The 14,108-nt window shown below is 41.4% G+C and overlaps 1 protein-coding gene across 3 annotated transcripts in view; it reads right to left on the bottom strand.

The window, feature by feature from the left end:
• Nucleotides 1–355: 355 nt before the first annotated feature.
• FSIP1 (fibrous sheath interacting protein 1) overlaps nt 356–14,108 on the bottom strand; it is a 188,351-nt gene continuing 174,598 nt past the window's right edge. For all 3 annotated transcript variants that reach the window (XM_073348818.1, XM_073348817.1, XM_073348819.1), the window contains 2 exons: nt 9,329–9,875; nt 356–458 (listed from right to left, as the gene is read on the bottom strand). In XM_073348818.1, coding sequence (XP_073204919.1) covers nt 424–458; nt 9,329–9,875 — 582 coding nt within the window. In that variant the 3' untranslated portion in view covers nt 356–423. The remainder of the gene's footprint in view (nt 459–9,328; nt 9,876–14,108) is intronic.

Genomic DNA, 14,108 nt, shown 5'->3' with positions numbered 1-14,108 from the left:
CTTCAAAACAGTAAAGTGTATGCAAAAAAAGGAAAAAAATAGATTATTAGAATTGACATGTCATATTTTTACAAAGTTCATATTCAATTTTACCAAATTCAATGCAACTTTGTGATTATATCTACTACTGTATGTTGAAAAAATGTACATTGCTGGTAAAACACTGAACACTATTATGTAAAATATTCACCAGAAATTCAATTAAATGGAATATTTTTCCTTTAAAACTCAAACTGCAATGTGTGACAATAATAACTGTCTCTGTAAGAAGAAACTATTTCACAGTAACAATTATGGTATGCAGTATATATATGCATGATGATTTCACTGTATTCAGAGTCTGAAATGATCATGTATTAATGAAAAACACTGAAGTGTAGTTTACCAATGTTTTATTAAAATGACTAAATTGGAGTATGTATATTACTCTGCTGTCACATCTTCAATCTTCAGATCATCTGCACAAAAGAAGAAATCATACATGAATTGCCTGAAGTCCAATAATATTCACAAGTAAAACTAAAAAAAGTAGTAACTGACTGTGATACACAATCTTCCTGAACACTAATAAGCCCAAAGAAAGCTGGGAATAAGAGCAGTCACTCATGCACATCTACTGACTGGACTCTCAAAATGGAGAAATATCAACTTTTGATGTATATGCCTGCACCTGTGGATACGTTTGGCTTCTGTTTATCCCAATAGGCATCATATGTGCATCCAAAGGTATTTGACCGTCTGCCTTTACCAGTTCTTGAGGGGAAGTAGAGACGTCACTTACCTCTCAATGATAACTGTAATCACTGTTCTCTTAAGGTAAGTGCTTTTTTAGCTCTGAAAGTAATTTTGCATCATAGACCTCCATGTTATGATGGATTTGAAATTAAAACTGAATCTGTTTTGGAAATAAACAACTAGCTTTATATTTCTGAATTATTTGAAAGTATAACATTATCCACTATTTAACTTAAACCACCACAGATTGTTCAAGCTCTTGAGCTAGATAGAGGTCTGAAATTTCAAAGAAGAAAATAGAAGGTTAGGCTGTAGACTTCCAATGACAGCTTTTTCCAGGTGAAAAGCAATCTCAAGAAACAGGCATCCAGAAGATAATCAGTATAAAGAGTTTGAACAAGATAGCTGGTCACAGATGTATTTTAATAATTTGTATTAGAAGATTTATGGTACAAAAAGCTCACATTATTTAATGATGCACACTCTCTCTGCAAAAGATTAATAATATAAAGAGAAATAAGTCTGGTATTATGTGACTGTAATCAAAGTCAGGTATTTTCTTTTTAATGCAGTTATGAAGGTACCTGTGTATTTATTTAGAAAGTCAGTGTTTTTGATCACATGGTCCTAGCAAACACTCCACCTCCCAGGACCACCATTTCCCTGAAACCATTGATTTTAATGGAGTTACTGTCAGCTGACCAGGATAAGGCGGTCTAGCCTAGTGGTGGGAGCAGGCATCAGGAACCAAGGACTAAGATCATAGCCGGATTCAGAAGGCAGAGCCAAGGGTCAAACCGGAGCTCAGGAACTGGAGCAAGAAGGGTAGCAAGCAAGAAGGGATTCAAGGCAGGGACAGGACAGAGGAAAGGCTGGGTGCAAGGCAGGAGCAGCAGGAACAAAGTAACACAGACACAGTTGTGGGCATGAGCACTGAGAAGCCAATAAGCTGCTGCTGGCTTAAGAGCCAGCCTGCTGCCCCAAGAGCCAGCCTGCTGTCCCCTGCAGCAAATCAGGTGGCGTAACCAATCAGGCAGCCTGCTACAGATCAGATGTCTGGATGAGGCTGCCTGGAGACTAGCTCTGCTGCAGGCCCTGATTCCTGACAGTTACTCAGAATTTACACAGTCACATGAGAAAGCAGAATTTGGCCCATTTAGTTAATCTTGAACTTTCCGGCAGACCTGAAGATAACATTCTTCTTTTCATCAATTCTAGCAGCAGGGGTTCTATGCATAAAGAAGTCAAATCCTGCCAGTTCCAGTTACTTGCCTGTTTTCTTGCCTTACCTGACACTCTATGCACTCACTGAAAAAGTACAATAATAAATTCTTGATTTTGTGCCATAAATGGCAATAGATGCTGGAGTATTAAGATCTGATCATTACCCACAAGTCTGTTAACTGGATTCTTTTTAATAGTACTAAATGTGTAAATCTTGCTAGGATTCTTCACTCTTCTTACAATGAATATGTGTTTTTTAAGGAACTAAGTGATGTGGGAAGTTACAGTATCTCTTGATGTTAAACATCTTCATTAACTTTTTTGATCATGAGAGACAGTGAGGTGAAACAAAGTTCAATATTTCTGTCTGAAAGCTAAGTAAATGAATGACACCTCAAATTCCTGCAGGGAATTTGCTACCAAATTTTAAAAAAATGTCTCTGTGTGTCTATATTGCCTTCTAAATCGAAAGGGATTAATAAAACAACTTTATAACAAAAGGCCAAACTCTACTCTTGGTTGATCAAGTGTAACTCCAAGCTTCCTGCCTGCATCTGGGGGTCAGAATTTTATCAGAAACATTTCTCTATGAGATGACATTCTGTTTTACTGTTTTTTTCCCAGATATTGAAGGACTCAAGCATTTATGATTCAGTTTAAGATTTTCTCTGCATTGTACAGACCAAAACATGCTCCATGTCTTAACTCTTGGGGGATATAAATTGACATTGATGTAACTGATTATTCCTCAGCACAGAGTACACCAGACCCTCGCTAGAATGCGCGTCTATATAACACGAATTCGGATATAATGCAGTCGCGGCCATGGATCCCAAATTTAAGTACTGTACAGTACAATTTTTTTGCGCATAGATGTGATAAATCGACCACTGAGCACTTTCCTGTCGACTCTAGTACTCCACCAGAATGAGGAGCGCAAGCACAGTTGACGGGAAAGCATCAGCTATTCATGCTTGATCAAGGTGTTATCGCCATTTTTAAGCAGCACTATCAACGGAACTTGGTACGACAAATGATAGAAAGCGAGTTGTCTGTCACCGATTTTCTGAAAAAGTTGACTATAGAAGACTTCTTTTACTTTGGCGGCGATTCCCGGAATTTATTATGCGCTGAAATGATAAACCGCTGTTGGATGGTGGGACTGAAAGAGTCATTTGGCCACCTGCTCCTGGAAGAAAATGAAGAAAGCAGGAATTCGACTTTGAGGGATTTATAGAGGAGGAAGTTGGAAGAACAGACATGGAGTGGATGCAGGAGCTGTGCCAGCAACTGTTCGGGCTCGGAGTAACTGTTCTGCCGCAGAATATCGAGTCCTGGATAAGAGGCGACGATGAAGCAGAAGAATTTTGTCCCGTTGCTGAAAGTCTAACGGATGACCAAATTCTTCAGGCAGTACGACCAAACATACATTCCAGAAGCTGAAGAATTGGCCTTCGCCATGGAAGAAGAAGAGGAAGATGAAGTAGACGTCGTTCCAATGTCAACTGCGACCATAGCCGGCTTAGAGACTGCTTTGAGATGGTTTGAGACGCAAGAAGTTGAGCCTATAAAAATTATGCAGCTACGTAGTCTTTTGCAGTTTGCTAAGCAGCAAGAAGCAAAAGCAACTCACCGACTCTTTTAAGAAAAACTAGATAAGTTTATTGTAATATCTACTTTAAATCTCTAATAAAGCAACACTTTTTTCTCATTTATTGTTTCCTTCAAGTAGGAGTTTATTTTCTAAGGTTTTCTATACTTTATGGATGTGACATTTACTGTATACAGTAATTTCATTTTAACGCGGTCCCCGCTATAACGCGGTACTTGGCATGGATCCCAAATCCCATGTTCTAGCGAGGGACTGGTGTACTTCTAAAATATCACAGTAAGCACTAAAATATCACAGTAAGATATTGTAAAAGTCCTGGATCGCTGCAGTCTGTATTTCTGCCTGCTTCAAGGGAGCTGATACTGTAAGATATAGCATGTAAGATTCACTTGCCTGACAAAACAAGAAGGTCCACTGCAAATATTAAGGATCAGGTCAAAAGCAGACAATAATCCCTATATATTTAAATAGAGATGAAAAAATATGAATAACTTCTGAGTTTTTCATTCTGTTTGAGAGGTATTGTACAATATCTGCTTCAGTAAGTGAATCTACAGGAATATATGTCAATGCTCTAGTGTACATCCATTCTCCGAAGGACTGTATTTTCATAAATAATTTAAAGAAAAAAGATGTGATTCAAAAGCTCAAAAAGACAATCTTTAAGAACTTGGATAAGCTTTTCCCTTCCCAAATAAGGAAAGATACAACAGACTTTCTTGCCTCCTGAGCTCGGAAAGTCTCAGTGAACATCCCAAAATAGATCTTATAAGAGAGATCTTATCTCTGACAAAGCAATACAGCCTTCAGTAGAAACACTTGAGAGGTACAAATAATGATTTTTTAAAGAAATGTAAATACTGAAGGCCAATGCACATACCTTCTCCCAGAAGGTCTACAGGCCAATGACCATGTTCTCCTGGCCTTGTAGGAAAAAGTAGAAACACTACTAACTTTCTAAATTGTCTGAGTCTAAAACACGGTCAAGGGTTTTTAAATAAGTATCTTCCACAAAGACCCTATCTTTTAGAAAAGCATAATTACCACATACTAATCTTCCACGATACTAGGAATTATAGTCATACTACATTTAGCAATATAGTACATGGCTAACTACATTAGGATTTTTTCACTGAAATTTATATATGCACAGTGTGCTTTAGTAAAAAATATTAATGAGTCACAATAAATCTATTTTTTCTATCTTAGAGGTCAATGGATAACTCATGCATAATGGACCAAATCTTGGATTTAAATAGCTTTCTTGGATGGAGTTCAATCCAGCTGCAAGGTCCAGCTTGAATTGTGTCACCTACTCAGATTCTCAGGAGTCAAATGTCCCAAAGAATAGTCCATGATTCTAAACCCCAGGCCTGAGTATTCGCTCTATTACACCAGCTTTACACTGGCATAACTCCATTCACTTAAACAATCACACTGAAGTAACACCAGAATAATAGAGTGAAGCATCAAGCTGCCACATACAAACTTCCACATATGATGTTTCAGAGGTGTTTTGAGATGATATAAGAGAAGACAATGATAGCATTGAGAGAGAGGCTAGCTTCCTCCCCAGCTGAGCAAGAACTGGGGAAACTGCATGATGGCCTGCAGAGGCTCTGAAATAAAGCTATCAGCCATTTCCATAGTAGTTTGGGGTGTGTAAACATGCCTGAACTGTCTACAACCATGGCCATTAAGGTCTTACCCCTACCTTCCCTTGGATTTGGGGCTATGTGGCTAACCAGTGAAGTGGTCTGGTAGAATTTTTCACTATGTTTCCTATTTCCAAAAAAGTAAAACATAAAATTATCCTTAGTGTGGTTCTTATATTAGGCGTAGTTTAAATATGTATACGTAACATGATGCAACTATGGGGATGTCTCTTTTAAAAATAATTTAAAAAAAACAACCCTGGAGCTTGGAATAAAGGATTAAGAAATCTGTTTAAATAAATATGGGTTGAAACTTTGAAAAGAAATGTATTTGCCAGAGATTGGACTCCACTGGAATCTCCAAGGATCTAATTCCTACATTAGTCAACATAATTTATCACATCTAGCTACTGGAGTAATACTGGGCTCATCTATAATATAATATTGAATAATTTCACAGCCTTGATAAAGGTTATGAACTTCCAGTCATGGCCATGAACAAATGTTATAGCTACACATGATTTGTCGTTGCAGGAATCACTTTAGTCCTTTGGATAAATAATGCAATCTTCTCTTTAGTGTTATATCCCATATAATCAGTAATAAACTGACAAAAAAAATTAAAATACCTCACATTTATTTTTGAATTTTAAGTTCTACATGTATTTTAATGTCCGAATGGCACATCTGAAATACCCTCTATCGGCCTCAATTTATGGGGAACTGGAAAATGGCTCAGTTATGAAAAATGACATTACAAATGTCCGAATTCTTTTTTTATACTTCCTTTCATTCTGCCCTACAGATCATCAGCTTTTCATGAGCCAAATCCACTTGTTCCAATTACCTGACCAGAACCTAATGTGATGAGTCAAAGACTCATGTGACAGCAGGTAAATGTGAAGAGGTTTTTCATTATGAAAAACTGAACCACAAAAGTTTGGGCAGAAAAATCTCTGCTACTTACCTACTTTCTTTCAAAGTATTTGATAAACAAAACAGGTTGGTAAATAACTATGTGCATTTAAACTTTACATATTTTAAAGTGTATATAGCTGAACATTATTCAACAATTAATGAAACAAAGGATAAATACACCAGACAATGTTGTGCTGACAGAGTGAACTACCATGACACAGAGACCCTTATATTATTATTAAAGCTACGTTTTAATCATGGATATTTTTAGTAAAAGTCATGGACAGGTCACGGGCAATAAACAAAAATTCACGGCCCGTGACCTGTCCATGACTTTTACTATATACCCTTGACTAAAAGTTGGGGGTGGGGGGCACCCTGGAAGGGTGGCCCTGGGAGCACCACAGGTGCTGGGGGGGATGGCCTGGGGGGCACCATGGGCACTGGGGAGGGGGGCGCTCCAGGGGTGCCACGGGCTGGGGGGGTGGTTGGTGGGGCTGGGTGGGCTCCCTAACTGGCTCCTGGGAAGCGACGACCCCAGCTCCCAGTTCCACGTGCTGCCTCTGCTCCACCCCAAGCTCTCATTGGCTGGGAACCTGGCCAATGAGAACTGCAGGGGTGGTGCCTGCGGGCGGAGGCAGCACATGGAGCTAGGAGCTGAGGGAAGGGAGTTGCTGTCCCCCTTCCGGAGAGCTCCCCCCAAGGAAAGCACTGTCTTGCACCCCAAGCCCCAGCTCTGAGCTCCCCTGACACCCAAACTCCTGCTGCTGGGGGGCGGGAAAGCCCGAGTGTGCCCCAGCAGCGGCTGGTGCGCCTGGCCCAGGGGCTGCCCGAGCTGCTCAGGCGGTCCTTGGGCCAGATGCACGGGCCACTGCAGAAGTCATAGAAAGCCACGGAATCCATGACTTCCATGACCTCTGTGACAAAACGGAGCCTTTATTATTATGTAATAAATCTAACAAAGTAATTCTATAGACTTCAGTGCTTTAGCATGTGATGTTCTACATGGGAAAATTACTTACCAAGTGTTTGTTTTGTTATGATCTACTCTCTTCTCTACTCTGCAAGAAAGATACCTCAAATTATGCCAGTATGGCTCCACTGTCCTATCAGGAAACAGGAACTAAGTGAAATTGCTAGTCTCACAGCCCTATATAAGATGATGGTTCATCTGCAAATTTTGTCACTTCACTTTTTACCCCTTTTTCCAGATCATTTGTGTCTATGTTGAACAGCACTGGTCTCAGTACAAATCTCTGGGGGAAACCACTCCTTCCATTCTGAAAAATGACCATTTATTCGTACCCTTTTTTTCCTATCTTTTAACCATGTTGACAATCCATGACAGGACTTCCCTCTTCAGAACCTTTGGTGTTGGACCTTGTCAAAGGCTTTCTGAAAGTCCAAGTTCACTATATCCACTGGATCACCCTTCTCCACATGTTTGTTGACCCCCTCAAAGAATTTGAATAGATTGGTGTGGAATGATGTCTCTTTACAAAAGCTGTGTTGACTCTTACCCAACAAGTCATGTTCATCTATGTGTCTGAAAATTCTGTTTGTATGACTCTGTAAAGAAGGCTATTTGCTTCCTGGCTCGTCATCTCTGTTTTGTTCTTCTCTAATATCTTCTCTCTGTCATCCTTACACCTGTCATTATCGTATGTCTTTTGAGAAGGAAAGGGGAGAAAGATCTTGCAGATCTTGTTTCCCCATGCTTCCAGGATGAGGTAGTAAGATAAGACTGGGGTGTGGTAAGCAGGGTCTTACCTCTGCAGGCTCAGTTACTGACAATCTTTCTTACCTCCTCATTCCTGATAGGTGGAGTGATAACAATATAATGTGAGGCACCATTTTTACAGAGGGGAAGCAGAATAATGTGCAATCAAAGCAACCATTATGATCAGAGCTCAAAAATGCTACTGTAATAAGGAGGTGTGACAGAGCTCTGCTAAGTTATACCTGAATCCAAATTTGGAAATGATTAGGTATAGCATGACAATAATTATTAAATGATGAGATCTAATTTAGTAAATTAAAGAGGATTTTGTTAAATTACAATAAAATCAAAAGATCTCAATTTATCACAGTCAGTAACGTTAACAGTGTTTTACCAATCTGATGCGATTTTTAGCTAACAATGATATATAGATCTGTGCCTCGCTGATTTATTAGAACACAATTCTGTTTTTAAAAAAAGAGGGGTGACTTGCACAGCTATTAGGCTAAAAATCTGAATTTGGATTTTTATTAAAATATCATAATACAAATGTGTTGCATCAGTAAAGAAATTAGAAATGTGGACACACCTAAAATTTTATAGTAATACATAGTCTCTGTTTAACTGTGCACTGGGTGATATGTACAAGTCTGTCTTTAATGAATGTAAACAACTAAAATTAATATGTAGAATACCAATATGTATATTTAGTATACTTTTATACTATGTGCATCCTGTCAGCATACAGGGTTGAAGTGCTGTAAGCAATTCTGATTAATTTTTCTTATATTTAGATAATGATATCATTTTATTTTATTTTTTAAGTATGGAGTTTGTCATATCAGAGAAACAACTCAACAGATATATGCTGGGACTCGTGTGAATTAACATGGAAACTACTATGAGAATATATGTTCTCCAGAAACAGAAAGGAAGTTCAAGATGAAGAAAAGAAACAACAGGTTTTACTATTATAAAAAAATATTCCATGTGTTTCTAGCATTATTTTCCAGTTGACAGTATTAATCCCAATCAATACTATCAATATAATAAGATGCCAGGATTGTCACTCTGAAGCGATAGAAACAGCTACAAGCATGATTGAGGGCTCTTTTTGTTCAGAATATCACCAGGTTGAATCCTCACTGGGTTTTGCAATCTGTTACCATCCAATTTTTAAGTTCTCAGCCATTTTGACTTTATGAATGATACCCATGTGACAACATGGGCTTTCAGCTACTAGTATTTCATAAAACTATTAATTTTGGGGGCAATTACATCAGGGCAAGAATTTTGAAAAACAGCTTGTGTGTGTTATTTTTGGCATGGTTTTATGCTTTATAAAAGTACTTTGTTGCCCCACCACTGTAATTGTATTGCATTAGTGAATATCTTTGGTGAGAAACTGCTTCTTTTGTTCATCTTAATCAAAAGCCTATTCTAAATGGTTGTTAAGAGCCTCACCTCCTCTGGTCTGCAATGGTATGCTGGGAATGTCAGCCTCTGTGGATAGTTCATTGTTCATGCTGATGCAATAAAATGGTTCATCCAAGAAAGAGGGTTTTTTCAATCTTTTTGCGCTGAGTGCTCTTGACATAAAGTAACCTTCAGTATTACTCTTATTCTCCATCTCCTGTGAACTTTCTAGGTCATCAGGTTCTTCTATTTGGGCCACAGAATCCTTTGATAAATGACTAATGGCCAATGCTTTACTGAGATAGTAGCCACAGGTTTCACTCTCTGCACTTTCACATATACTTTTATCTTCGATACCAGCCCCCTCCTGAGCTGATAACATCCCCACGCTACGGGCTTCATCTAACAGTTTGGAAAGAGTAGACCTGGAGAGCAGGGTGGAGTCTTGAGTTGTGTAACAAAAGGGACTTATTCCATCAGAAAGAGATTCCTGTAATTCTGGCATGGTAACATTGCTTGTTGTTCTTGGAAACTGCATACATTCTTCCAGAAGAGTCACAAGCTGCCCTTCAGAGAGACAAGGTACTTCTTCAGGCTGGAAAAAACAAGCAAAAATTTCTTCCTGTCAAAATCTAACTATTAATAAAACCATCACAGAAGAGTTTGGCAGACACAAAAGAATGAATATTGATGCTATTATTTTAGGGGTTTCCTGAGTTTAAATATACTTATATGTAATTATACTACTTATTAAACCGTTCCAAAGGGTGTGAGATAGATTAGACACTGAAACTTATTAAGGAGGCCTGCTGTATACCAGGCACTTAATGGAGAGGCCTTTCATTTCACCTACAATTTCACACAAGACTTCATATTATTAAAGATAAAAGCACAGTCGTTTACCTACTAAGTTAAACAGTTTAGTTACTTTTTAAAAATATAATATTTCCTTGTTGATTTCAGGGCTCTATTCTCTTTCAAATATCAAGAGAAACAGAATACATAGCTGAAATTTAATTTTTAATTTGGATGATATATTTGGAGCTCTTACACCCATGTATCCCTTTTTCAGTCAATTTCTTATACTAACAATGAGGGGGCAGTTATATTAGACAGGGCTTATGATGTAAAATTTCAGTCATCACAACCTTTAATGCTCCTTTGGGTATGTCTACACTACAAAATTAGGTTGAATTTATAGAAATCGGTTTTGTAGAAAGCGGTTTTATACAGTTGATTGTGTGTGTCCCCACACAAGTGCTCTAAGTGCATGTAGTCAGCAGAGTGTGTCCACAGTACCGAGGCAACCATCGACTTCCGGAGCGTTGCACTGTGGGTGGCTATCCCACAGTTCCCGCAGACTCCGCCGCCCATTTGAATTCTGGGTAGAAATCCCAGTTTCTGATGGGGCTAAAACATTGTCGCAGGTGGTTCTGGGTACATATCATCAGGCCCCTGTTCCCTCCCTCCCTCCATGAAAGCAAGGGCAGACAATCGTTTTGTGCCTTTTTTCTTGAATTACCTGTGCAGACGCCATACCACGGCAAGCATGGAGCCCACTCAGCTAACCGTCACCGTATGTCTCCTGGGTGCTGGCAGACGTGGTACTGCATTGCTACACAGCAGCAGTTCATTGCCTTTTGGCAGCAGACAGTGCAGTATGACTGGTAGCCGTCATCGACGTAGTCCTGGGTGCTCTTTTAATCGGGCTCCTGGGCAAACATGGGAGTGACTCTGCCAGGTCATTTCCCTTTTAAGTTTCATCTCATGGCGATTCAGTCCTACCGGCAGTGCGCTGTCTTTTAACCTCCAGCCAGCAGAAGATGATGGCTAGTCATCATACTGCACCATCTTCTGCCAAGCACCCAGGAGATGATGACGGCTAGCGGTCGTACTTCACAGTCTGCTGCCAGCAAGATGTATAAAGATAGATGAAGTGGCTCAAAACAAGAAATAGACCAGATTTGTTTTGTATTCATTTTCTCCTCCCTCCCTCCTTCCCTCTGTGAAATCAATGGCCTGCTAAACCCAGTTTTGAGTTCTATCCTTGAGGTTTTGAGTTCTATCCTTGAGGGGGCCATTCAGTTTCTCGCAAAGCCAACCCCTTTGTTGATTTTAATTCCCTGTAAGCCAACCCTGTAAGCCATGTTGTCAGTCGCCCCTCCCTCCGTCAGGGCAATGGCAGACAATCGTTCCGCGCCTTTTTTCTGTGCAGACGCCATACCACGGCAAGCATGGAGCCCACTCAGATCACTTTGGCAATTAGGAGCACATTAAACACCATGCACATTATCCAGCAGTATATGCAGCACCGGAACCTGGCAAAGTGATACCGGGCGAGTAGGTGACATCAGTGCGGTAACATGAGTGATGAGGACATGGACACAGACTTCTCTCAAAGCAGGGGCCCTGGCAACGTGGGCATCATGGTGCTAATGGAGCAGGTTCATGTGGTGGAACGCCAATTCTGGGCTCGGGAAACAAGCAGACTGGTGGGACCACATAGTGTTGCAGGTCTGGAACGATTCCCAGTGGTTGCGAAACTTTCGCATGCGTAAGGGCACTTTCATGGAACTTTGTGACTTACTTTCCCCTGCCCTGAGGTGCAAGAATACCAAGATGAGAGCAGCCCTCACAGTTGAGAAGCGAGTGGCAATAGCCCTGTGGAAGCTTGCAATGCCAGACAGCTACCAGTCAGTCAGGAATCAATTTGGAGTGGGCAAATCTACTGTGGAGGCTGCTGTGATGCAAGTAGCCAACGCAATCAAAGATCTGCTGATATCAAGGGTAGTGACCCTGGGAAATGTGCAGGTCATAGTGGATGGCTTTGCTGCAATGGGATTCCCTAATTGTGGTGGGGCCACAGACGGAACCCATATCCCTATCTTGGCACCAGAGCACCAAGCCGGCGAGTACATAAACCGCAAGGGGTACTTTTCAATAGTGCTGCAAGCACTGGTGGATCACAAGGGACGTTTCACCAACATCAACATGGGATGGCCAGGAAAGTTACATGACACTCGCATCTTCAGGAATTCTGGTCTGTTTCAAAAGCTGCAAGAAGGGACTTTATTCCCAGACCAGAAAATAACTGTTGGGGACGTTGAAATGCCTATATGTACCCTTGGGGACCCAGCCTACCCCTTAATGCCATGGCTCATGAAGCCATACACAGGCAACCTGGACAGTAGTCAGGAGCTGTTCAACTACAGGCTGAGCAAGTGCAGAACGGTGGTAACATGTGCATTTGGACATTTAAAAGCGCGCTGGTGCAGTTTACTGACTCGGTTAGACCTCAGCGAAACCAATATTCCCACTGTTATTACTGCTTGCTGTGCGCTCCATAATATCTGTGAGAGTTACGGGGGAGACGTTTATGGCAGGGTGGGAGGTTGAGGCAAATCACCTGGCTGCTGGTTTCGCACAGCCAGACACCAGGGCGGTTAGAAGAGCACAGGAGGGCGCGGTGCGCATCAGAGAAGCTTTGAAAACCAGTTTCATGACTGGACAGGCTACGGTGTGAAAGTTCTGTTTGTTTCTCCATGATGAAACCCACCACCCCTTGGTTCACTCTACTTCCCTGTAAGCTAACCACCCTCCCCTCCTCCCTTCAATCACCGCTTGCAGAGGCAATAAAGTCATTGTTGCTTCACATTCATGCATTCTTTATTCATTCATCACACAAATAGGGGGATAACTACCAAGGTAGCCCAGGAGGGGTGGTGGAGGAGAGAAGCACCAGGAGGGGTGGTGGAGGAGGGAAGGACAAGGCCACACAGCACATTAAAAGTTTAAAACTTTTAAAACTTATTGAATGCCAGCCTTCTGTTGCTTGGGCAATCCTCTGGGGTGGAGTGGCCGGGTTGCTGAAGGCCCCCTCACCGCGTTCTTGGGTGTCTGGGTGAGGAGGCTATGGAACTTGGGGAGGAGGTCTGTGCTCCTGCTGCCTTTCCTGCAGCTCCACCAGACGCCTGAGCATGTCAGTTTGCTCCCCCATTAGCCTCAGCATTGCATCCTGCCTCCTCTCATCGTGCTCCTCCCTCCTCTCATCGTGTTCATTTAATGCTTTCCTGGACTCTGCTATTGTTTGCCTCCACACATTCTACTGAGCTCTTTCAGTGCGGGAGGACTGCATGAGGTCTGAGAACATATCGCGAGTTCGTTTTTTTCGCCTTCTAATCTGCACTGGTCTCTGGGATGGAGATGATACAGGAGCATAGAAATGTTTGCAGCTGCGGGAGGAAAAAAAGGGAGAGTAGTATTTAAAAAGATACATTTTAGAGAACGAAGGGAAGACTATTTCACACTGACATAGCACATATGCTTTGGGTACAGGGTCGCATTTTGCCTCTTATATTGGCTGCCTGCCAGTTTGGTGTGAGACATCATATACGCTTGGCTGGGCAACAGAATTCGGCTTGCAGACAGCTATGGTAAGGCAAAGGGTTTCGGCTTCTTCAACTTTCATAACATGTGGGAATGGTTTCAAACAGCAGCGTCCTTCTTTCCCATATCAAGCAAAGCCTGTTGGGTTGGCCATTTAAAAGCAGGGGCTGCGGTTTTAGGGTGAATGTGCAGCACAACCCAATCCCCCCCCCTAACACACACACACCCAATTCTCTGTGATGATCGCTTCACCCCACGGCTAGTATCAGGGAAGATCCCTGTCAGCCAAACGTGAACAGCTCAGTATGAACGGGCCTCCCCACACCGCGTGGCTAACAGCAGGGATGATTTCTTTTCAGCCAAAGGCAAATAGCCCAGCAGGAATGGGCACCCCTGAATGTCCCCTTGGTGTGGTAAAGTGTCCTACCATGGAGGACGGAAT

Source organism: Lepidochelys kempii, chromosome 6, assembly GCF_965140265.1.
Source record: "Lepidochelys kempii isolate rLepKem1 chromosome 6, rLepKem1.hap2, whole genome shotgun sequence".
In the NCBI taxonomy this organism is placed as follows: Eukaryota; Metazoa; Chordata; order Testudines; family Cheloniidae; genus Lepidochelys; species Lepidochelys kempii.
The sequence above is the reverse complement of the archived record's forward strand: the minus strand, read 5'-3'. Positions and strand labels throughout refer to the sequence as shown.